At 44.8% G+C, this 23,230-nt stretch overlaps 1 protein-coding gene across 1 annotated transcript in view; it reads right to left on the minus strand.

The window, feature by feature from the left end:
- Positions 1-1,994: 1,994 nt before the first annotated feature.
- LRCH2 (leucine rich repeats and calponin homology domain containing 2) overlaps positions 1,995-23,230 on the minus strand; it is a 973,671-nt gene continuing 952,435 nt past the window's right edge. Inside the window, exon 20 of the mRNA XM_078688532.1 lies at positions 1,995-3,400. Within this exon, the coding sequence (XP_078544658.1) occupies positions 3,281-3,400 (120 nt within the window). The 3' untranslated portion in view covers positions 1,995-3,280. The remainder of the gene's footprint in view (positions 3,401-23,230) is intronic.

Consider the following 23,230-nt stretch of genomic DNA (forward strand, 5'->3'; position numbering starts at 1 on the left):
GCTGCTTCGCTCTATATCTTTCTGTCTCTGAAAAATACATTACATTTAAATAAACTATGGTTTTACACCCAGGGAAACTGTTAAAGCACCAATTTTATAAGGGTGTGGAGACTTAAACAATGGACCCATTATTTAAACCAACATCAAATTCAAGGTACACTCATCAATGATGTAACGTGCAGAAGGAACCTATATCACCAATTCCTTCAAAAACCGAGACAGTGAAAAGTATCATCGGGGTTTCTTAAAAATGTAGAAGATTCTGCCAAATAACATACGGCAATCAACATAACCAAACAGATCACGGCAAAATACAAAAACAAATCCTGTCCCTCAGATAAAGAGACTGTGTGTGGATTCAGTTGTCTCGAATTTATTCTGAAGAACCTGAACTACATTTATAGACCCTCTTATGTCTGGCACCCATCATCACACTGAGCAGCTCATCAGAGACACGATGCGACAGAATGTCCTGTGACAGAGAGATGGAGTTATCAAGGAGCCATCAGCATCACTATCAACTGAACATTCTGGTTCAGTTCCAAACCATGTGAAGCCTCAGAAAAAGTTAGAGGTGGGAGGATATAAGTAAGGTCTATCTCCATGGCAGCACACCTCCTCTGACACCTGTGAAGGCAGAGCATAGGTCATGCTGCGTTCTATTAAGTTGCAGATAAATTCACAGTTGGATACCACACACCGTACAAGGTTTTGGGACTACATCTGGGTGAAGGCTTCAATTGTTTGATGAGTGAAGCCTGCTGGGAATATTTGTTAGACAATACTTTCCCATTCCACATGATCAGCCTGAGCATTACTGCTTCCCTGCACTATTTCGCCCACACTTTCTGATATTTTGTATTACAGTGGTGTTAAAAGACAACACCAGAAACTGCTTGCTGTGCATTTAGAGAGTAAACACTATAAGAGCTAATCTGATTCCACTGTATTACAACAAAATGATGTGGAGTTCCAATTAAAAATTACTCATGTTCAGTACCTGCAGATGCGTGTCCAGTCTGTTAGAGGGAGGAGGGGTATCTGAAGTCCCTTGACGCTGATACTGCAACTTAAGTGAGGCCACCAACCTAGTCAAAGTGTTTAAAGGTTTCCAGGGTTCCAGTATCTGGAGCAGATATTTCAAATACAATACATCCTCAGAGAGAACACAATAAACCACTGGGGTCGTTTGTTCATTTTAATAGAGCATAAATCAATCCTGTTCACAATCTAGATTCTAGCATGACTATTTTTTTCTTTTGTCTCCGTGGTCCCTTCCTTCAAAAATATTTATTATGGAAAAAATAATATGTTCAATCGGAGCTGTTGGTCTTTCCCCAAAGGAAGACAACAGCCCTCCATGTTGTTTATTTCTATCGTAATACCACCTTGGTAATTAAGTTGGTTTGAGGTTATGCCAGGATTAAAAAGTGTAATAAATCTAAATTGGCAAAAGTCAAGCCAATGTTTTTCTGCTCAAGGTCCATAAAAGTCAGGGATTTGCCAGGGGGATACTACTGGTGTAGAAAGTGGAAAAATGCAATAAGCAAGATGGTTAGAACTACAGATTAGAAAAGGTATTTTTTTATTCTATTTAGGATCTCCTGCAATTAGACTTCCACAGCTGAGACGTTCGCTCATTGCCCACCAGAAAGGGGATTGTGGGCCAGCAAAGGCCTCAGGACAGATCTCACGGTTTTCGTGGCCCAAATATATCATAATAATTCACAGCTTTCCATCATTAACTAGGGACCCATTTCCCATCTCACTGTTCTCACTAATTACAAATACATGAGGCTGCTTGTTGGTTTTCTGTAATGTCTAGAAACTCTGTGGTAGAAAAAAATGATATTGGGGTTGGAAACAATGTAAGAAACATAAACGGAGCATAGATTTTTTTTTACGCATCTGGTCAGTTAACCGTGCAAACATGTGACTCTAATCTGTCATGTTAAAAACTATATGAGAAGTATATGCACCACGCTGACATCTGGTAAAGCCAGTTAAAGTTTATGAAACGTCTTATGACCAGGAGTATGTCTGATGTTTGAGGCATCCAATAACTGATATAAAAATACTTCAATGAACAAATCACAAAGTGGTCGCTTTACGATTAAAGGAATTTGATGATTAGAATCCACCTGATGGTTTAGTTCTGGCGATGCACTTGAGATAATCAATACAAAATCCTAAAAAGACAAAATATTTACCTGAGATTTTGGCAGTTTTATCAAAACGTCTGTCAGAATCCCATCCCACGTTCTCATAAATGTTACCTATGGAATTTTACATTATATTTTGCCCTTTTGTGAAAAAATATATATTTAATATCAAATTAAAATGCTAACAAACACAAGATATTTGATTTTTTGCTTTAAGTAGCATAAATCTCTCTTTTTCTAAACGGGTGTTAGCACCAAACAATTTCAGTAGCCAATAAAAATTTGTGCAACAAGTTAACATAAACATAAACGACAATAAAAATGTGAGGCATATTCTAGGCCTTGCACAATACTGACCTTATAAAACCTGTGAAAATACTCATAAAATACACATTGTAATGTATTTCTTCTCATACAAAGAAAACTGAGGAAAAATTCTTAAGAATGTCAATTACACAGGCACTTTACATGTAAACCATCTAAAACAAAACAATATTTGGCACCAATCTAACAAAAATAGAAACCGAGATATAAAAAAATATAAAATGTTTTTCTTTTTGTGTCATGTAGAGAACCACATTCAAATAATTCCGTCGATTTTAAATAAAAGAGCAATAAATAATGAAATACTGTAACTCTAATACTGTCACTTAAAAAACACAAGACTCATTAAACGATAAATGTCTGACAACCACTGACAAAGATGTGAAATAATTACTTTATAAAAACGATTTCAGGTAACCTAATTGTTTGTTAAACCGTCATAAACTTGAAAGCCACTCTAATGGCACTTGTTGGAGTTTGAAAATGTTAAGGTTGTAAACACATCCTGTGTTAAGTAAGAGCCAACAGTCTGGTTTCCCTGGGTCTTTGTTTCTAGAATTCTCGGTCCAGTTTTTCTACAAAGCCCAAAAATTAAAATACAAGCAGGTGGTATATTATTTTGGCCTTCTAGTTGTGTATGAATCCCAAAAGAAAACAGTCATGTCTGAAATATCTGGACAAATACATTTCGAAATCGTGGAGGTGCTCTCTGAAGAATGCAGATGCTTTGGAAATAGACTAATTCAAACTGGAAAGTCAATAATTCGTTTCTTTTTCCAGAATCGTGTCCTTTGCTATACAGAGGAGAGATGAGATGCTTTAGAAGTAGGTAGTTCTAGAAGAGCCTGAACTGTCAAACCAACTTTTACGAGCCCCCGTTCTTCTAAAATATGATGAGGCAAGCAAAGTCTATCCTGAAAGAAAAAAAATGTAATGAATAAACGAGTTTTTTTTTTTAACAGACAAGAAAACGCAAAAAACGTCGTTGAAGACAACAATGTAAATCAACTGCAAGTGAGAAGTCCTTCTGCATTATTTAAAGAACTTTGCATGGGTTCATCCTCTGCTGTAGATCAAATCAGAAACTTCACAATACATACTGTACCTTCTTTGGAAGGTTTTATCGAACACACTGCACGCAATTTCTCCTATCTTATTAGAAGAAGCATTTTTTACCATAACATAACTTTTTTGGGCGGTGAATGTTTATGTTCTGTTACAGACTTAGATCTTCCATTACTCATTTTTACAACGCACATCATGCAAACGTCTAATAATAACAGCTGGATTACTGTCTCTGTCACGTGTTGCGCGGTAATGGCAGCATACTATGTTTTGAAGTGTTCATAGAATGCCAGGCCTTTTACCTGCTATTGTTTGAGTGGGAGCCTACTGGTCCACTCACCTGAAGCTCAGGGTGAACCTGAAATGATAGCATCAAGATCGCGTGAAGTGGAGCATGTGCGTGTACGCTACAGAAGTGGTGTGCAATAAATGCGTGTATGAGTGGACCAGAGTGATACAGTCCTCTGGCCTGCTCATGTGCACAAGATGGAGGTGAAGTTGCTTTCCCAGAGAGCGGAAGTGTTTTGCTGACATTCCTGAGACTGGAGGGAGGGAACACAGACCATAAATTGGGGAAAGAGGAGACAGGCTTCCCTTTAGAAAAGTGATTATGTTCTTTCAGATACCGAGCACTGCTGATTAAAATTCCTGGAACTGACTTCTGGTAGATGGCAAGGGGTAAAGGGTGAAGTATAGCATCGGTTGCCTGTGCGCGAAGGGTACTTAGAAGGAGAGCAGCCCTTTATCTCTCTTCCTGGTCACCGTTAGATGTAGCAGGTGATAGTCAGGGGGCAGACTCATAAACCACATATCATGTTTGCCCTCTCTGTAAAAAGTAAGAACAGTTGATCTACCAGTTGTACAAGCTTCCTTCAGCCGCGGAGGGGGTACTCTGCAGAACACTCAGAGGATCACTGCACAATCAAAGGCTGGTATCTGACAGTCAACGGGTTTCCCGAGGTGAGGGGACATCAACTTGAGTCCGATCTGAAGGAAGAACTCCTGACTTGTTCTGGGTCCAATGAACCCTGCTGAGTGATAGAGAAGGTAAGCGCTAACCTTGCTGAAAGAGTGGACCTTTGGAAGGGACCCTGGTGCAGTGGCCATCCAACAGAGAATCGCAACATAAGTAATCGGAGTGGTCAACAGTGGCAATTGATCCAAGCAGCTTCATTGGAGGAACCACGGCACTGCCAAAGTGTGCAGAGCGGTCTCTGTGTAAAATCCGTCTTCAGTGCCAAACCACTGGAGCTTGTGTACTGGCTTAATTGAAGGAGGCATAGGAATCTTTCAGTGGAACCCACTGTGTTCTGGTGAAGATAAACAATGCGACCACAGTACTGTCAGTTCTTGCCATGTGACTATTTTCTATTGTTGGGGACTCTATATGAGCCCGTATATTTATCACATCTAGGCAGTAGACATGTTCTTTGATTGAGTTCTTGCCATGTGGTCTTGAATGACCCGAGAGAGTAAAGACTGCAATCCAGAGGAGCCTGCCCAGGGGACACTTTATGAGTAGAGAACTCACCACGGCCCCAAAGATGTTGCGGAAGCAAGCCATATTCTGACGATCCGAGCCAGTCACCTAGTGGCACTATGTACTGAAGATAGAGCCTGGCAGCTATGACGCAGAAGACCTCGCGCCAAATCTGGATATTGTTACTGTGACCAAGGATCTCACTTGGAAATGTGCCCCCAGAGCCCTCTAGAGGAGGACTGCCAACTGCCTCCACCCAAGGAGGCCACAAGGGAATGGACCAGAGAATTACCCAACTCACCCTGCCAAATCCTTGAGGCCCAACTGCCTCCACTCAAGGAGGCCACAAGGGAATGGACCAGAGAATTACCCGACTCAGCCTGCCAAATCCTTGAGGCCCAACCCACGCTGAGCCGTCATTGGAGCTCAGAAGAGGTCCTACAACAGAAGCACCTGCTCCTGTCACAGACTCTTTGAGACTCGACATTCGGTCGGCAGCTGGCCCACCCACTGTCGGTAAACCTGCAGCAAAGATTAAATGTGACCTCTTAGCTGCACTACCACAGACAGGTGAAACCGAAACAGGCCTAGAGCCCTTGAGACGGTAAGCCTGAAAGAAGTGGGGTGGAGAGTGCTGCACACATAACAGAGGGTACACCACATTAACCCTGAAAACCCTCAGACTGAGACAAAAGGAAGAAAGGGTGAGTGGAGTGTCAAAAAGGGGGATAGGGCGAGTCCTACTTTGAAGTATCCCTCAGATCCATAAGCCGGGCAACACAGCATTACTGTGCTGTGTAATAGTTTTCTTCTTTCTGTTCTGTGAAATAAAGTACTTCTATTGTAGAAGGAAAAGCAGCAGGCTGGACAATAATCCTATTGTGCAAAGGGGTGGTGTTGAGTGTTAAGCCTGAGTAATCTCACGCAAACCTCCCTGAGAAGCCTGTAACAGCTCAATATCCCTTTGACTAAGAGTCAAGTGCTCAAAGGGTTGAACTGGACCCATTTTGCACAGTCATAGTAAGACAGGCCCAAGGACAGCAAAGGCAGAACTCCAACCCCTACTGCTGTGGCCCAGCAGCTCTTGCCTGGCCCATGGCCTCCCGAACAGCATCTGCCACAGGTGCTATGCAGCTAAGAGCCAGATTTACATTGCCCATGTATCAAATTCATAATTTGGCCATTTCAATGCTTTCCCTTCGCATGGACCAGATTTCTGATTTTACAGGGATTTACAAAATAATACCAGGGGCTGTAATATGGATACTACCTATGTTTCCATGCTACTTCCAGGGTCAGACTCTCTCGGTAACCGCGCTTATCATTCCCAGGCCTAACAGACATAACAGAGAAGTGTGAAAGCTCGCCTTTTCTCTTTTCCTGGCAGGTGGCGCACCAGAAGCCTAGCAAATCCAGCAGCAACAAACGGGGCTGTTTCTTTGTTTTAAGTTTGGAGTGTTTTATGAAGTCGACAGCAGGCAATGTGAAATAAACACGTGTGATTGTGTTTCACATGTCAATGAGAGGGTGAGTATGTGAAACTACTGTCAGAGCTGTTGACTTTTGCCCAGGCAAAGCTCTCCAACACTTACCTGTTGTGTTTGCTACATAAAACTGGGAAAAAAACCTTCAGGAACTTTCTCAGTTCAGTTTAAAAACTCACTTTTAATAAAACCTTCACACAATCTGATGTACTAAAGGTCAGGGCAACTATAATTATGCTGCAAGGGAGCACCAATTATGCAGTGGGGTTGACTAAAGTATGCGACAAGAAAAGGCAAATTATGCAGCAGAATGCGGCACATGTTTTGATAGTACTACTTCATGTTTTGTCATTTACACACACGATAAAACTGTCTCTGCAAAGATGTCACCTCATTACTACCAGTTTAACAAATTGCAGAAATAAGCAACTGAAACATGATGACCGATTGTTAGACCTGGATTTTTCAGTGGGTTTGTCCCCAGACTTTTTGGCCTCCTCTTTTTGTTGGTTTTATGACTCTGGCACTTTGCCACTACTGAGCAGTGCTAAAGTGCATAGGCTCTCCCTGTAAATTGTGAATGTGGATTGGTGTTTCCATGATTGGCTTGTTTGACTTACTACTAAGTCCCTAGTACAGTGCACTGTGTGTGCCCAGGGCCTGTAAGTCAAATACAGCTAGTGGGCCGGCAGCACTGATTCTACAACCCACACAAGCAGCCTTTCAAACGGTTCTCAGACCTGCCACTGCAGTGTCTGCGCGCAGTTTCTTCTGCCATGTCGACCTGACAAGTGCACTCACTTACCAGGCCCTAATCTTCCCTTTTGTTACATGTGACTCACCCCTAAGGTAAGCCCAAGGTACCCCCCCTGTGGACAGGGTGCAGTGTATGTGAAAGGTAGGACATATCCTGATGCGTGTAACATGCCCGGATAGTGAACTAAAGTGAATTTAGTTTTTCATTATTGAAAGGCTATCTGTCCCATATGATAGAATGGGAGTTTATTTATAACATATTTGTTATATTTATCTATGTCTCTTTTCCCTGGCTGGGGTTTCCCTGTGGCTCACATGATGTCTCTGCTAGAATGCTTCGTGACATCATGGAATGTTGGGGTTTTGTATTTCCATCTTAATAACTTGACCTGCAACTCAACTTGAATAAAAGTAACCTGATTATTCACCTGGCTCAAGGACATCTATTTACAACAATATTATAAATATAACCTTCCATTGGGACAAGATAGGAAGGTGAAGTTCAGTATGCCTGAACTCAGAATATAAAAATCATGTTTTAGTAAAGAAGATTTTTATATTGTGTGTTGGAAATTACCACTTTTAGAAAGGGGGTATTTTCTTGCTTAGCCATCCTGTGTGCCTCTGCTGGTTTGTTGATTGACTGTCTGGCTTTGGAGTGACAGTGGCTGGAAATGTGCATTCAGTGTAGACAGCCACAGGGAGGGGTAGTTTTGTCCTGCCTTTCCTGGATGAGTCGGGCTGGGCTGAATAGACCTGGGCTGCACTTAGAGACAAGAGAGGAGACTTCCTTTCACCTGAATAGGTCTGGCGCGCTTTACACAATGCTGTCTCCACCTCCTGCCAGAAAGCTGGACCAGAGAGGACAGAACTTGTTTTGACTGAGCACCGAGCCTCTCTGTCACAAGAGAACAAAGGAAAATGCAGTATAAATATTGGGGCCCAGACACCAGAACTTTAGAGTACTTCTGAACTCAAGAGGAACCTCTGCCAAGGAGAAGAGATGGGAAAACAGAAGGAGAAGTACTGCCCCTTTGCCGTGGGCTGTTTGGGGTTTACCTGCAGTGGCTGTTTCTGCCAAGGAGAGTACACATACTTTGCTGTGTGCTGTGTATCCTGCTTGAAGATCTCCAAGGGCTTGAAGTAGAGCGTGTCTCCTGTTCTGAAGTCTCAGGAACAAAAACAGTTCACCACCAGCTCTCCCGAACTTCCTTGCTGAGAGTACTGCCCTGCCAAAAGGTGCCTGTTGCTGTGTTGGGCCTCTGGAGGTTGTTCTAATGTCGGGAACTGGAAAAGGAATGCAACTACGAGAAGTGTGACGCATCCGCACCCGTTTCCGACGCATCGCCGTTGTAGAAATCGCTGCACACGAATCCCGCTCACCGATCTCTAAAGTCCGCGATCACCGCACCGATTACGACGCAGGCCCTCCTATAAGGCTGCAAGAACCAACGCTTCGTGGGGCCACGGTTGAAGAGACCAACGTAGCACCCTTGCCGCCGCATCGAGAACTGCTGCATTCCCAATCCCCACACATCGCACTGGAGTGACAAGTCTACAAGAACACCAGGGCCGCAGTCAGAAACTAACGCATCACCTCCCCGCACAGTAAGAAACCAACGCATCACCTTCCCTTCAGTAAGGAAGCGGCGTATCACCTCCCCTGCGTGGCAGTAAGGAACCGACGCAACACCTCTCTTGGAGTAAGGAAGCAATGCATCACCTTCCCTGGGCGTAAGGAACTGAAGTATCACCTTCTCTGCAGCTATTTTTGTTTATGATTGTGACGCATCCAAGATACTTTGTACTGAAAGTGTCACATCTATAGTTTGCTGTGGACAGAACTGTTTTTACCTTCTAAGGATTACATTTAGAATACTGTATTGTGGATTTTTGTTGTTTTGGTCTTACTTGGTTTAGATGAAGATTACTTATTTTTCTAAACTGGTATGGTGTTCATTTGTAGTGTTTCACTGTATTACTATATGTGTGCATAAATGCTTTACACACAGCTTCAGAGATAAGCTTGTCTCCTCGTGCCAAGCTAACAAGGGGGTGAGCAGGGGTTATTTTAGAAGTGTATTCCCCTTACCCTGATTAGGAAGAAGAGTCCCTACTTCGACAAATGTGCAAACCATTGCCACCTAGAGACCCCCATTTCTAACAGTTGTCCAGATAAAGACATCTACCACAGAGTGCTCCGATGGTTCTTAGCCCTTTAACCTTTTTCTTTGTCAGTGTTACATAAGCCATGGGTTCTACAACGGAATTCAATGTACTTGCCCTGTGGTGTCAGCGATGGTCGGGGATGGAAGGGGATTGAACAAGGTGATGGGTGAGGTGGGAGCGCATCCGTGATAGCATAATAGGTCACTTGGGGCTGTTATGGGGGATGCCCTACACAATCAGTCACTAAGCCAGTGTCCTACTAGATATGGTAAGTCATGTTCATACTCACCAGAGTTCTCGGAGAGGGCAGACCTCAACGAACAGAAGCCTTCCATCACTGTGGTAAATGCCAACCCCCAGAGCAGTACGTTTCTGAAAGTGACCCAAGTATGAGGAGATCCAGAGAAGAATGCCAGCTCGGGCAGATGGGGCAGTGGCATTCAAGGGGGTCGAATGTGAGATGACACCTTTTCTGCTATGGAGAGATTGCTGTACAGGAGGCAAGATGGGGGAAGCAAAAAGAAGTTGATTTCCAGAGGCAATCTGCACCACTCGAAGGTGAAAGAACGACATGCTTGTGTACGGAAGAGGGACCAACTCCACTTTGTGGTTAATGGGGAGAAGGGACCTCAATTCCTGGATGCATGGATCCAAACTGGTTTCGAGAGTTAAGACCAGACTTCCTCAGACTGAATACCAATCCAATGGGAGAGGAGAGGCTTTTCTACAAGGAAGCATAATCTCCTCTGAGTACTACATAAAGCTTTCATGCAGATAAGGAGTGGAGCTTGTTGGAGGTATAGGACTTTCCCCTGACTGCTCCCTTCTGTAATCTTTCCCTAGTTAAGTGCGAGGAGGGTTTCTTATGGGAAGGGAGGCTATGTCATCAGGCGGGAGGAATATTGGAGGTGTGAGGATTTCTCTTTACTGCTGCCTTGTGTATTCTTTACCAAGGAGTGTCACTTTTAAAACTCTGACTCAACCCTAGATGACTGAATTTTAGAAGTTATATTTGAGAAAATACCCCATTTCGGTGCAAAAGTGAGGGATATTGGTCCTGTGAGGTTTTATAATATATGAGAAAACATTTACCACGAGACAGGATGTTGGATATCAATGTAAAAACTAAACAAAAACTGGTATGGAAGGATATTTCTGCCCTGTTCTTCATTTTTCACGGTTAAAAATAGTATGGAAAGAATAACTGCACTCCTAATCATGGGCCAGAGGTGTGCAGCAACCCCACAAGAACAGAAAGTGGCAGAATCAGAATTGCCAATTCTCACATCCCAGATATTGAATTCAGTGGTGTTTGACACTCTGGGAACAAAACCTTAAAAGCTTCAATTAAAGTTGAAGAGGGAGGCTGAAGGAACCTTCAACAATAAAAACACAACAAATCTAGAAACTAAAGTTACAAACCCAGAAATAGGCCCCGTGGCAGAAATCGGATATGCTATTATAAAGGAGTGTACCAAGTGCATATCATTTGAGAAAACATAAGCAAATCAAACAATCACACCGCTACTAATACTCCGATACGCGCCTCCACAATTTTCACAGAATTGAGGAAACAGAAGACACTTTAATACATTTCCTGAGGATCTGAGAAGTGATCATGTGGAGTCAGGCATGGCTGAACAGTATTACCAAGATAAAGCATCTGCCAAACAACAGGCTGCCAAAGGGACGATAGAGCAACATGACAGAATCCGCTCTCCATTAAAAACAAGAAACAGATTGCCTCGCACGAACAGTTCTTCTAACATGCAGGGAGTGGGCTACAGGAATACTAAACAGTGCAGAAAGCATTGTAGTCCGAAAAAAATACTATGCTGAACAGAAATCCTAGTAGCCCACAAAACTCTCCAACCCATTTTTTTCCTAACACAACTATGACAAATACTTACATTCAGGCCGAGACCCCAGATGGGCACCTGAACGAAGCGGATGTAATCTATAAGGCTACACTACAAATTGAGGGAACTGTTAATAGAATAATATCAATGGTTGTTTGGACTAATCTGAAGAAGCTTATTATACAATATTAGCAGGAGATCACTTGCCTCCTCAATTTGTGATCAAGGCTTAAAATGTTAAGCTGATTTGCAGTACCGTATGGCATTAATGGACCACTGAAATCTTAGGGGGAGCAAAGGAACTATCCTAGGTTGATATTTACATTAAACACAATCATTTACGTCAGTGATGCTCAAAGTATGGTCCGGGTGTTGCTTGAAGCCCTCCTAACATTTATATGTAGTCCCCTGGTGAACTCAGCACTGAGCTGCTGTTTACTCGACTAGCATTCAGAAAGATGTTAAATGAGAAGCATGTATTTGCAGGTTAACTGAAGTAAATGAAAAAAAGTATATAATGTGTCCAGCACCAACTTCATTTTTAAAGGCATCTTGCAACAAACTGCAAAAATATGATAACATCTCTTCAAAATCCAAAAAGTGTATTTCATTAACATGCAGATTCATTTTAGCTTAGTACATCAGGTTATATCAGTGCATTGAGGAGTACTGTTGTGAAAAGTGATAGCTTTCAAACATGAACTTAGAAACACTCATGCCTCCGCCCACAATGACAACAATCCCAGTAGGGAACCAAGGCGCCAGTCAGTTGTTGTGTGCACACCCTGGGTGGCCTGGGTTACAATTATTATACATGGACAACATTATAGCTTATTAAATCAAAAACAAAAGAAGGGTATATACAGCGCACATGTATTTCAAGGTTCTCCTATCCATACTAATATTATAAAGAGAGAGCCCAAACCTTTGAGGCGGGTAATCTCAGTAACCACAGCACCAATCACAACACCCAATACAGCGTTGGAAAGGGCAGTTGCAGCAGAAGGACATAGGCTATGCAGTCGGCCACCATATTATTATTTTTCTTTTTTTGCAGAGTTTTATATAACGTGAACTTGACCCGAACTGAATCAGGTATCAGAGCGCTTTACATAGCTTCAGTTACATTACATGAGGACACACATTCATTTTTGTTAGACACGGGGAGATTAAGTGATTTGCCCAGAATCACAGGATGTTTGGCGTCGTTACCAAGACTCGAACCCAGATCCGCAGGTCTGAGGTCGAGCGCCTTAGCCGTTAGGCCAACTTCTCTATACATTTAAAAGGTAAAAGAACCGTGCCAGCAAAGTAGTCCCTTGTGGGCGTGTCTGCGTTGTGCTGTGGGCTTGGGGAGTGTGGTACGGCCATCACTTCGTGGGCTGTGGGCGTGTGCTGGGGACGTGACAAACGCTGGGGGCATGTGTCTGCCCTTCATGCCATGTGAGTCGTACATACAAGCGGCAATTACGTTGCTGTGCAGCATCAAGGGGCACACTGGGGGCGTGAGAAACGCTGGGGGCGTGTGTCCGGCATGCATGCCATGTGAACGCAATTGCGCCGCATCAAGGGGCATGCTGGGGGCGTGAGAAACGCTGGGGGCGTGTGCTACGTTCCGCCCTTCATGCCATGTGGGTCGTACATTAATCAGAAGATCGTCTGCTGTGGCTGTGTGCTGGGGGCGTGACAAAGTGTTCACCTGGAGGCCTGGTAAGTAATGTTACTGCAGCCTCTCATGCGCGCTGTTACTGAACTGTCTCATTCAACGAAATTACAGGCGCCTGCTACCATCAACCAGGGCTCTAGCCGGGCTCAGGCGGCGGATCAAGACACTAATTACACGCGCCTGATAACATCAACCAGGGCTGCAGCTGGGCCTCAAGCTGGGGAACACGCGCCTGCTAACATCAAACAGGCCTGCAGCTGGGCCTCAAGCGGGGGAACACGCAAATGAGCGTGTCTGTGGGGACAATTACTGCAGCCTCTCCAACTCGCTGTCACTCAACTCTCTCATTAAATGGATTTATCCGCGGCTGATAACTCTCTCATTCAACGACATTACACGCGCCTGCTAACATCAACCAGGGCTGTAGCCGGGCTCAGTCGGCGGATCACTACACCAATTACACGCGCCTGCTAACATCAACCAGGGCTGCAGCTGGGCCTTCTCCGTCCCTATTCTAATGAAACAAAAATGTTGTCTACCGCGAGATTTTAATATAAGTTGCCCTGGCCAAATGCACACATTACACACATTCTATTTCATACCCGGACAACGTCGGGACGGGCTGCTAGTATGTAATAAAGAAGAAATTGGAGGCAAAGTGAAATAAAACAATTGCCTAGAATGAAACAATTCAATCAAGTGGGGAAGTCGAGATTGATCCCTGTTTTTCTGGTTTCACACTGCAATTCAGCTAATAGTTCAGTATCCCTTTCCCACTTTAGTTTTAAATCAAAAGTCAATGGTTTGTTTTGAACGCCTTAACCGGCGGGCATTCTAAAGGGTGGGCGGGGCTGCGTCAGCCGTTGGCCGACGGCAGCACTGGGGAGGTAGTGCTCCCATCGGCCAGCGGCCGCACGGAAGGGGTTAATTCTTGGTGGATGAGGTTAGCCAACCTTTTTGATGTCATTTATTCACACAAATTAATGAAAAGGGATTCTTAACCAACCCTGAAAAAAGACCGAGACCATTTCAATGGCTTATTAAGGTAGAAACATGTTGGCACATTAAAAGGATGCCACAGTCATTGTACCCCCAAGCATCCACAGACTGCTTCTCTTATAGTTTCAACCCCCACCCAAGGTACCACCTAATAAAGAAAACTCCTGTAGTATACTCTAAGGTATTTTTAATTTAAACTGGATCCCCCGTAGTGTCCAGAAAATTAGCATATTTTAAGAACTCCCTCAAAAATACTGAGGTTGAGTCCATCCTGGTAGTACTATCTTCCCAGGGTGGGATGAGGTGGTCAATGATGAAGCATGTCACATTATATGGGTGAGACCACCTTATCCAAATATACACTATTTTTGGTCACCTACGGATAGAGGGTTAGGATGGGGAAATAGTAGCCTTCCTATAGAAAATACTCACCTTACCTTTTGTGTTATTGAGTTACTAAAGGAGGTAGAATGGTGTCTGATCTTTCATTTCTTCTCCTGCGTTTGAGTTAAGATACAGCTGTGAGAACTAAAGTAAAGTGAGTAAACATAAACTAGGAATAGTTTCCAACCTGTAACGCCAGTTCTCTTGGAGAGGAATTTCCATTAAAGTCAGAAACACAGAATAGTCCCACCCATGTGCGGGGAGCACTTTTTCACAATATATCTTCTTAAGTGTAGATATTCACCTTTCTTCAGGAAGGCCTACAGAGTCTCTTAAGAAAGAAAAAACTCTGCAGCCTATAGGTCTAGGCAACAAAGGCCCGGTTCTTCATCTTCTACTTAAAAAAGGGGCCAGGATGATTTTAAATATATATACCTCTCATACATCTGGGACAATTATGGATTTGTTGAGTGCAGCGTCCTTTGTTTTTCTGAAATTGAATTGGCCTTGGATTTGGCCCCTACACATGCACCCACTATTTATATATTTTCAATGAAAAAAACATTGGTTTTACAGACGTTATAGTTAGAAATTAGCATTTAAAAAACCTTACAAATTCACTGAAAAATCCATAGGTTTCAGGGACGTTATAGTTAGCGGAACATTTCACTCATACAAAACCATAGAAATTCCACCGTTATAGTTAGTTCAGCTAAGTATCACGTGGGTCCACGCAATGCACTGCTCATGATGTCACATATTCCATCATTCATGGCATGGTCAGAGACATCACTGATGACATCATCATCATCACTCCGTGTCGTCGTGGATAAGGATGGGCTGGCACCGCCGGTGGGCACTGGTGACACCGACTTCGGGTCCGACATCGGGGAGGTCGCGATGGCACTACCAGCATCATCGGATCGGATCCCTGAGGCCCCAACCACGATGTGGCCTGATCCAACGGTATTGAATCCAGTAGGGCCTCTTCTCACCCCCACGGGGCCGAGGGCTTACTAGAGGGGTTGGCACGCTCAAAAACGTGGCACATGGCCTCCTAAAATTCTTTAATTTGAACGGGGGTTGCTTGGCTCCCGGAAAGGGAGGGAGGCATGAAGTCAACCCTGGTTTTGGCTCCGCTGAACTGAGCCTAGAGCATCGGTGCTCCTTACCTCATTCGTCGACGGACGACCATCGAGGCGAAGATGTAGTCTGCTTGGACTTCTTCTTCCCAGAGTGTGCTGAAGACCTCGTATGGGACGAAGAGGACCTGGGGCTCCGGGAGCGGTCCCACCACATCCTCTTATTCGATCGGGACTGGGACCTCAGCTGAGTCTCCCTGGATGGTGTTGACTCCCGGGACTCAGGAGCTTCATAGCCCACTCCTGCAAGGCCCTCGGAGCGAACGCCCAAAAGTCCGAGCAACACTTTGAATTGCGGTCGCGCTGGAGACATCAGTGACAGATGAGCTGGGGGTCAGTAACCAACATCATTCAGTGACAGGCACTACCTGGTTTAAATCCTGTCTTCCTCGTTGACATCCTTGCACACGAAGTTGGAAACAATTCAGAAGTCGTCAAAAAAAGGCCTGTCAAAAAGTGACAGAGGGGTAGCTCCTCCTGGATCAGCGCTTAACTGGCGCAGAAAGAAAAGACCTGAAGTTAGCGCGCCTGGGTGGCGCCTATATAGGTGACCGCGACATAATAACCAACGCAAACGGCGCTGTCGATGTCATGCGGAGCCATCTGACCTGTATTCAGACGGACACCTGGGAAATTCAAAGGTAAAGAATCTGCAGGTATGAGTGAGGGGGAAGGGGAAGCGGATTAACGATAGGAGAGAGAGGGGTAGAGGGAGAGGGGGAGAAGAGGAAGGTGAGAGGGAGGGGGTGGGTTGAAGTGAATAGAGAAACAGGGGACTGCATCATTATAGAGATGTTAGGTACCCCAATATTTGTTGAGAAGAAGTACCTTGAGTCTTTTTTTGAAGAGAGGGAAGGATGGGTTGCAGCGCAGGTATTTGGGGAGAGAGTTCCAAATCGTAGGGCCATTACCAGAGAAGGCACGTGATTGAGTCTTTTTACATTTGAGTTTCGGGGGGATGTGGACAAGGGCATTGGTGCTTCTCAAGGACCTGGAGCAATCAGCTTTTTGTAGTTTGTCCGAGAGGTAAGAGGGGGTGTTTTGGTGAAGGGCTCTGTGAGTGATACAAGCCATCTTGAAGGTAGATCTACCTTTGATTGGGAGCCAGTTAAGGTTTTTGAGGATAGGAGAAATGTGATCAAATCGTTTACAATCCGAGATAAGTCTGGCGGCCAGGTTGAGGACAGATTTAATTGGGGCAAGATGGACTTTTGGGGTGCCTACAAGGGTGGCATTGCCGTAGTCAATTATGGAGAGTACAATCGACTGGACAACAATTTTGAAGTCATCAGCTGGAATGAAAGGTTTGATTTTTTTAAGGTGGAGAAGGGAGAAGAGAGCGCCTTTTGCAGCATTTTTAATGTGAGGGATGAGGGTGAGATTTTTGTCAATGCTGATGCCCAAGGATTTGACAGAGTTAGAGGAGGAGAGGGTGCAGTTGAGTCCTTTTATATCATTGATCCAGAGTTGAATAGGCAGGGAACTATTTTTGGGAGTGAAAAGGATGATTTCAGTTTTTTTGGGATTCAGTTGAGATGATTAAGATGGAACCAGGCTTGGACTTTGTTCAAAGTATCATTGAGGAGAAGAATGTCATGGTGGGTTTTGATCTTGTAATAAAGTTGAATGACGTCAGCATAGAGGTGGTAGTTTATATTAGCTTGTTTGAGAATAAGGGTGAGTGGTTCCATGAATAGGTTAAAGAGGGTAGAGGAAAGGATAGAGCCTTGTGGGACTCCAAGTGAGACAGGTTGTGGTTTGGAAAGGCAGTGACTGAGTTTGATTTGTTGGGATCTATGTTGGAGATAAGAGGTGAACCATTGGTGAACAATGCCCTCAAGCCCAAAACGGTCTTTGAGAGTGTTAAGAAGGGTCGGATGGTGGACAGTATCAAATGCAGCAGAGAGGTCAAGGGGGATAAGGAGGGAGGATTCGCCTTTGTCAAGAGAGCGATGGATATCATCTGTGATATTGAGCATGGCAGTTTCTGTGCTGCATCCTTTTCTGAAACCAGATTGGAAAACGTCAAGGAGATTGAATGAAGTGATATGTTTGTCTAACTGGGAGAGAACACATTTTTCAAGGGCTTTGGAGAGGAAGGGAAGATTAGAGATAGGGCGTAGATTGTTCAAGTCATTAGGGTCAGCGGTGGGGTTTTTGAGGATGGGGGAGATTTGACCAAGTTGAAGGGATGCTGGGACACAGCCGGTGGTATTCGAGGAATTGATGATCTTGGTCCAGAAGGGTGCAACGATGTGTTTGAATTCCTGAACCAGCTGGGCAGGAAGAGGATCCTTGGTGTGAGACGAAGGTTTAAGTTTTGAGATAATGTTGAGGACAGTGGATTCAGATACTGGACAAAATTCGTTCCAGGAGGCATTATTTTTGGTAAGGGTGTCAGTAGGGATAGGGTTGGGATGGGATGGAGTCGGGAGGGGTAGAGAGGGGTCGTGGCATGAAGGGGCAGAGGAGCGAGGTGAAGTAGGAGTGTTAGGAAGGAGGTGTTGGCTAAGGGTAGATTGGTATGGGAGAGGAGGAGAAGAGAAGGATAGTTCGATCAGGTTGACTTTGTTTGCAAAGAAGCTGGCAATTTCTTCACATCTTTCAACAGTGTCAAGTACTTTAGGTGGGCCAGAGGAAGTTTATTTTTTAACGATGCTGAAGAGTTCTCTGGGACGGTTTTTGGCCTGGTCAAGTTGTGAACGGAGGAAGGAGGCTTTTTCAGTGAAAATGTGTTTCTTGTATTTGGCTCTGGCATTTCTGAGGAGAATCAAGTTATTAGGGGAGGGATGATTCCTCCATGAGCATTCAGATTGTCTGAGGGCCCGTCTTTCATTATTGAGGTCAGAGTTAAACCAGGATTTAGGGGTATATTTTTTTGATGTTTAAGTTTGATAGGGGCCCTTTGGTCAAGCACTTGAAGGATAGAGTTATTGTAGTTGTCAATAAGCTCAATGGCGCTGTGAGGGGGGGGGGGGTAGAGTAAGCAGGTTTTGATAGAAGATTCCAACTCGCTAGGGGGGATAAGGTGAAGATTACGGGTATGTTTCAAGGGTAGGGAGCCGATAGGGGTGGGGAAAGTAAAGGAGCAGTTCAAAGTGAAGAGGATAAGGTGATGATCTGACAGTCAACAGGAAGAATCATTGAGAGAGAGGCAAGATCCTTGCTAGTTATAATAGCATCCAGGGTGGCGCCTTTCGAGTGCGTCGGGGCTTGGCAGAGTTGTGTCAGGTCAGTAATGTCCATGATATCTTTAAGGAGGGTGACAGACGGTTCATCGTTATTGTTCCAATGGCATAAATAAGGACACAGAGCTGCACGTGTTTCTATAGCTTTGGCTCAATGTAATTTGTATTCTTTGTTCTTTTATCCATCTATATTTCTACTCGGATTGTTCTCGCCCTTGAATGCCTACATTCTGATTCATATGATATCCCCTATCTCCAGGTCCTGTTAGCATGCTTATCGTTGTTACATCACACTGTGTTTCTCAATCCCATGCCCTGTTACGAGCCCATGCTACTCATGCTTATGGTATGCTTTCACAAAATGCCTTGATGTGAAGTGATAATTCCCTCCAACTAGGTCTATTGTGAGATTGACTCCTTCTGACCCGACTACTTTTGTACCTGTTCATGATCTTTTGTCATTATATATTTGTATATAGCACCCGAGCTACGCCACACCATCAACGCCACCTTCGAAGCCGGCATTTTCCTCGACGACTGGAAGCAGGCAGAGGTCAAGCCCCTACTCAAGAAGCTCTCTGCTGACCCTATGGACCTGAAGAACTACCATCCCATCTCTCTCCTTCCCTTCGCAGCCAAGGTCATGAGAAAATCGTCAACGCCCAGCTAACCAACTTCATCGAAAAGAATGCCATCCTCGACTCTTCCCAGTCTGGATTCCGCAGCAACCACAGCACTGAGACCTTCCTCCTTGCCACCACTGGCGACATCCACACACTCCTCGACCAGGGCCACCCGCAGCCCTCAACCTGCTTGCCCTCTATGCAGACTTCAACACAGTCTCCCACCGCACTCTTGCAGCCAGACTCCACTACGCCGACATACGGGGAACGGCCCTCGACTGGATCTGCTCCTTTCTCACCAGCAGAACCCAAAGGATAAGACTCCCACCCTTCCGTCCCGAACCCACAGAAATCAACTGCGGAGTACCCCAAGGATCATGGCTCAGCCCCACGCTCTTCAACATCTACATGGCCTTCCTCGCCGCCATCGTCAGACAGCATGGACTCAGCATAGTATCCTACACCGACAACACCCAGCTCACCTCTCCCTCACGATGAACTCCGATGACACCAGGCTCAGCTTTGCAGCCTGGATGAGCGGCAGCTGCCTAAAGCTTAACTCGGAGAAGACTGAGGTCCTCATCCTTGGACCATCCCCCACCACATGGGACAACACCTGGTGGCCCCCGCCCTCAGATACCCGCCTGCCCCCACTGACCACCCCCAGGACCTCAGCATTGTCCTCGACTCCTACCTTACCATGACTCGCCAGATCAATGAGGTCGCCTACACCTGCTTCAACGCCCTGCGCATTCTCTGCAAGACCTTTAAGTGAATCCCACCCGAAGCCAGAAAGACCATCACCCACGCACTCATAAGCAGCAGACTTTACTACGGAAATGCCCTCTCCACTGGAATCAACAAATCCCTGCTACACATACTCCAGACCATCCAGAACAGCGCAGAAGGACTCGTCCTTGGCACCCGACAAAATGAGCACATGACCCAAAAACTGCGAGACCTTCTAAAGCAGTTTTATTAACAGACCGTCCACACTACTCCCCTTCGCCTAGTCTCTTCACCTATCACTTACCTGTTTCCCCGCTTCCAGTACTCGGTCTTGCCAGCTCCCTGGATCCTCCGCCGAACGCAAAGCCTAGCAAGGCAACACCACACAAACTGTGCACCAGGAATTAAGGTTCTGTGTTCAGCTGGCTCCCCGTCAAGAAGAGAGAAACCTTCAAGCTACTCACCCATGCCTACAAATCACTCCACAACCTTGGACCCAAATACCTCAACGAAAGAGTCTTCTTCCACGTACCCAAAAGAAACCTCTACTCTGCCACCCTCACCCTAGCAGAAACTCCGTGCATCCGCAGAACCAGAGCAGGTGGAAGAGCTTTCTCCGACATCGCTGCCAAGGCCTGGAACGAGCTCCCAGTCAACATCAGACGCTCCCCTACTCTGCCCAGCTTCAGGAAGAGCCTATATAAAAATGTGCACCTCACAATGACTGAAGGCCATCACAGGGATTACATCCTGCTGGGGTCATCAGACCACCATTTTTATAACTGCTTTTAACTAAAGCAAACTTCTTCAACAAATTTTGTTTTGTAACTCACACAGGGAGGCCTTTCTTTTTCGTGAATGGGTTGCCACCTCCTTTGGGTCTCTGTAACTTGTCAATGCTTTGCAAGTTCTGCCGCAAAACATTGAAACATAGCATACAGATTCAGTATTTGGAAGGAACACCTACAACATGCCCTTTCCTGGAGTCCCAAAAACGTTTCTGACTCCTAAAATGGAATTAGTAGTGCTAAAATCGCATTTTTACGGTCACAAATGCTACATCGGAGAAACTGAGACATTAAAAATGCATGGTCAATCTGGCCCTTACTTCTCCATGATACTGGTTAAAGGAGCAGGAAAAAATTAGAACTGAGCCAACTAACTAGGACAGGGCATGATCGGATACTGATGATCTGTTATGCAGTGACGATACAGTGTCAGTTTACAGTTTCAAGAAGTTCCAGTCTATTTATTAGCAACAATATTCTGGTTTTATTTGATGTTTCTTCTAAAAAAAAGGTTACAAATATATATATTTTTAATTAAGCGCGTACAAATAAATTTTTGTTGTCATTAAAGTTAAAAAGTGAGATCTTGTGCTTTGGGGGTACTAATTAAATGTGTATGTATATCAAGAAAGAACTTCTGGAAGAAAAATATATCTCCTTACTTAACTGCTTTTGAAAGTGCACTTCAACCTTCAAACCTTGATAATGGCTCACCGTGACTTTGCCTTCCCAAGAAACCAGAAAACATACTATGAAGAAGGAAGAAGACTGCATCCAGATTAGGACTCAATCTCAGAAATTGAGGCCAAGTGAATCCAGCATTGAAGGCGCTCCATTTAAGTTATGTGCATTTAACTGGCCTCTCATGACTTCCTAGTTAGAGAACTTTACTCAGTGACATTCAATTCTATCTCAGGACCGGAAGCTCCGATTAAGCTTCTCATTTCTTTACTACATTTTCAACAGCCAATCAAAACAAAGTTACAGTAAGCTACTATAGCCATGATACCACCATATCACATGACAAACTATAGAGCATAGCCTCAGTGTCATCTTTCTTTGCTGCTACGCAGCCAGTTAAGTGCTCTTCACTTATATCTCTATACGTGATGTTGATGCTGTTTACGGTTTTTACTGCAAGTCATACCGCGTTTATGCGGTTCAATTCGGCATTGTTATTCTCTGCTACTTGGTTGCTTTATTGCGTTATGGGTTCGAGTCCAGGCTCGCTTTAATTTTGTATCCCTCTCTCACTGTGTGTGTCTTCATTGTTAGAGCAGCACTCAATGTGTATTGCCTTGCTTTAGGAGCCCATCGCCTCCTGACAGGGAGCCGTGAGCGTATAACTGCTCGTACATCCCAGACCCTCTTGGCTGCTCCCACTGAAGCCCGGTCTGTTTAGCTGCAGAAGGGTAGTATAAATCTGGCATAGGCTTTGCCTAGAGAGGTTTTGGCAAGCCCTCTCTCCACCTTTATATCGTTTGTGCACATTAAATACTGACTGGCTTGCCTGGGGTACTTCCCCCTATATTGCTCCTGAATCAGGGTGTTATTTCCCCCTTTTGGTAATTGGTCCTGAGTTGTGAGGATGCTATCTCTGCACTGCAGTCTCTTATCATGGCAGAATTTTATGAAGCAGAGTATTTTGAGGAGGAACCCTCAGTGTCATTGGAGCAAGATTTGGGTAATGCACTAGACGCAGAGGTGCAGCATTCTGCTAACAGGGCCCGAGTCCGAGCCATAAAGCCTTTGAAACGCCACCTTTGTGGCTGTGATCAGCAACAGGGCTGGCTCCCTGTCACTTCTTTGCGGATCAAACCTAGTAGGAAGGTCCCCAAGGACCCCCCCCCACCCGCAGGGGAATTAGCCAGACTGGCCAATAGCATGGCCAATGAACACGATTACAACGCTCACTCAGAGTCGCCGATGGCGGAATCTGTTATAGAGGAGGTCGAGGACTCCTCTTCCTGCCATACATCAGACCAAGAGTATGCCCCCCAAGCCTAGAAAACGCTCATGTAAAGAGCGTGACATGGATCCTCCAGCACAACCAAAATTGCTAACGTTTGAACCCTCAGAAATCGTACACCCCAATTCTACAGCCTGGTTACCATCCCAAGAGGTAGCAAATTGTGTGAAAGCTCCCCTGCATCAGACCTTTGACACAGAAGTTCGAGCGAGATTACGATCCAAGTGCCCGAGACCAGACCTTCCGGGTAAGGTAGCTGGCACCCCAGAGGTAGATCCCACTAGGGTGACTTACCTAAAGAAGTACTCCAAGGACCTCAAGAAGAGAATTGACAGAGCCTGGCGCTCTTGCCAGGACACAATCCTCACCATGACTGGCCACTTAACTAAAATATTAAAATTAGATTATCGGGCAAAGGAATCGGTCATGGTAATAGATCAGAA

This window comes from Lissotriton helveticus, chromosome 4_1 (assembly GCF_964261635.1).
Source record: "Lissotriton helveticus chromosome 4_1, aLisHel1.1, whole genome shotgun sequence".
Taxonomy (NCBI): domain Eukaryota; kingdom Metazoa; phylum Chordata; class Amphibia; order Caudata; family Salamandridae; genus Lissotriton; species Lissotriton helveticus.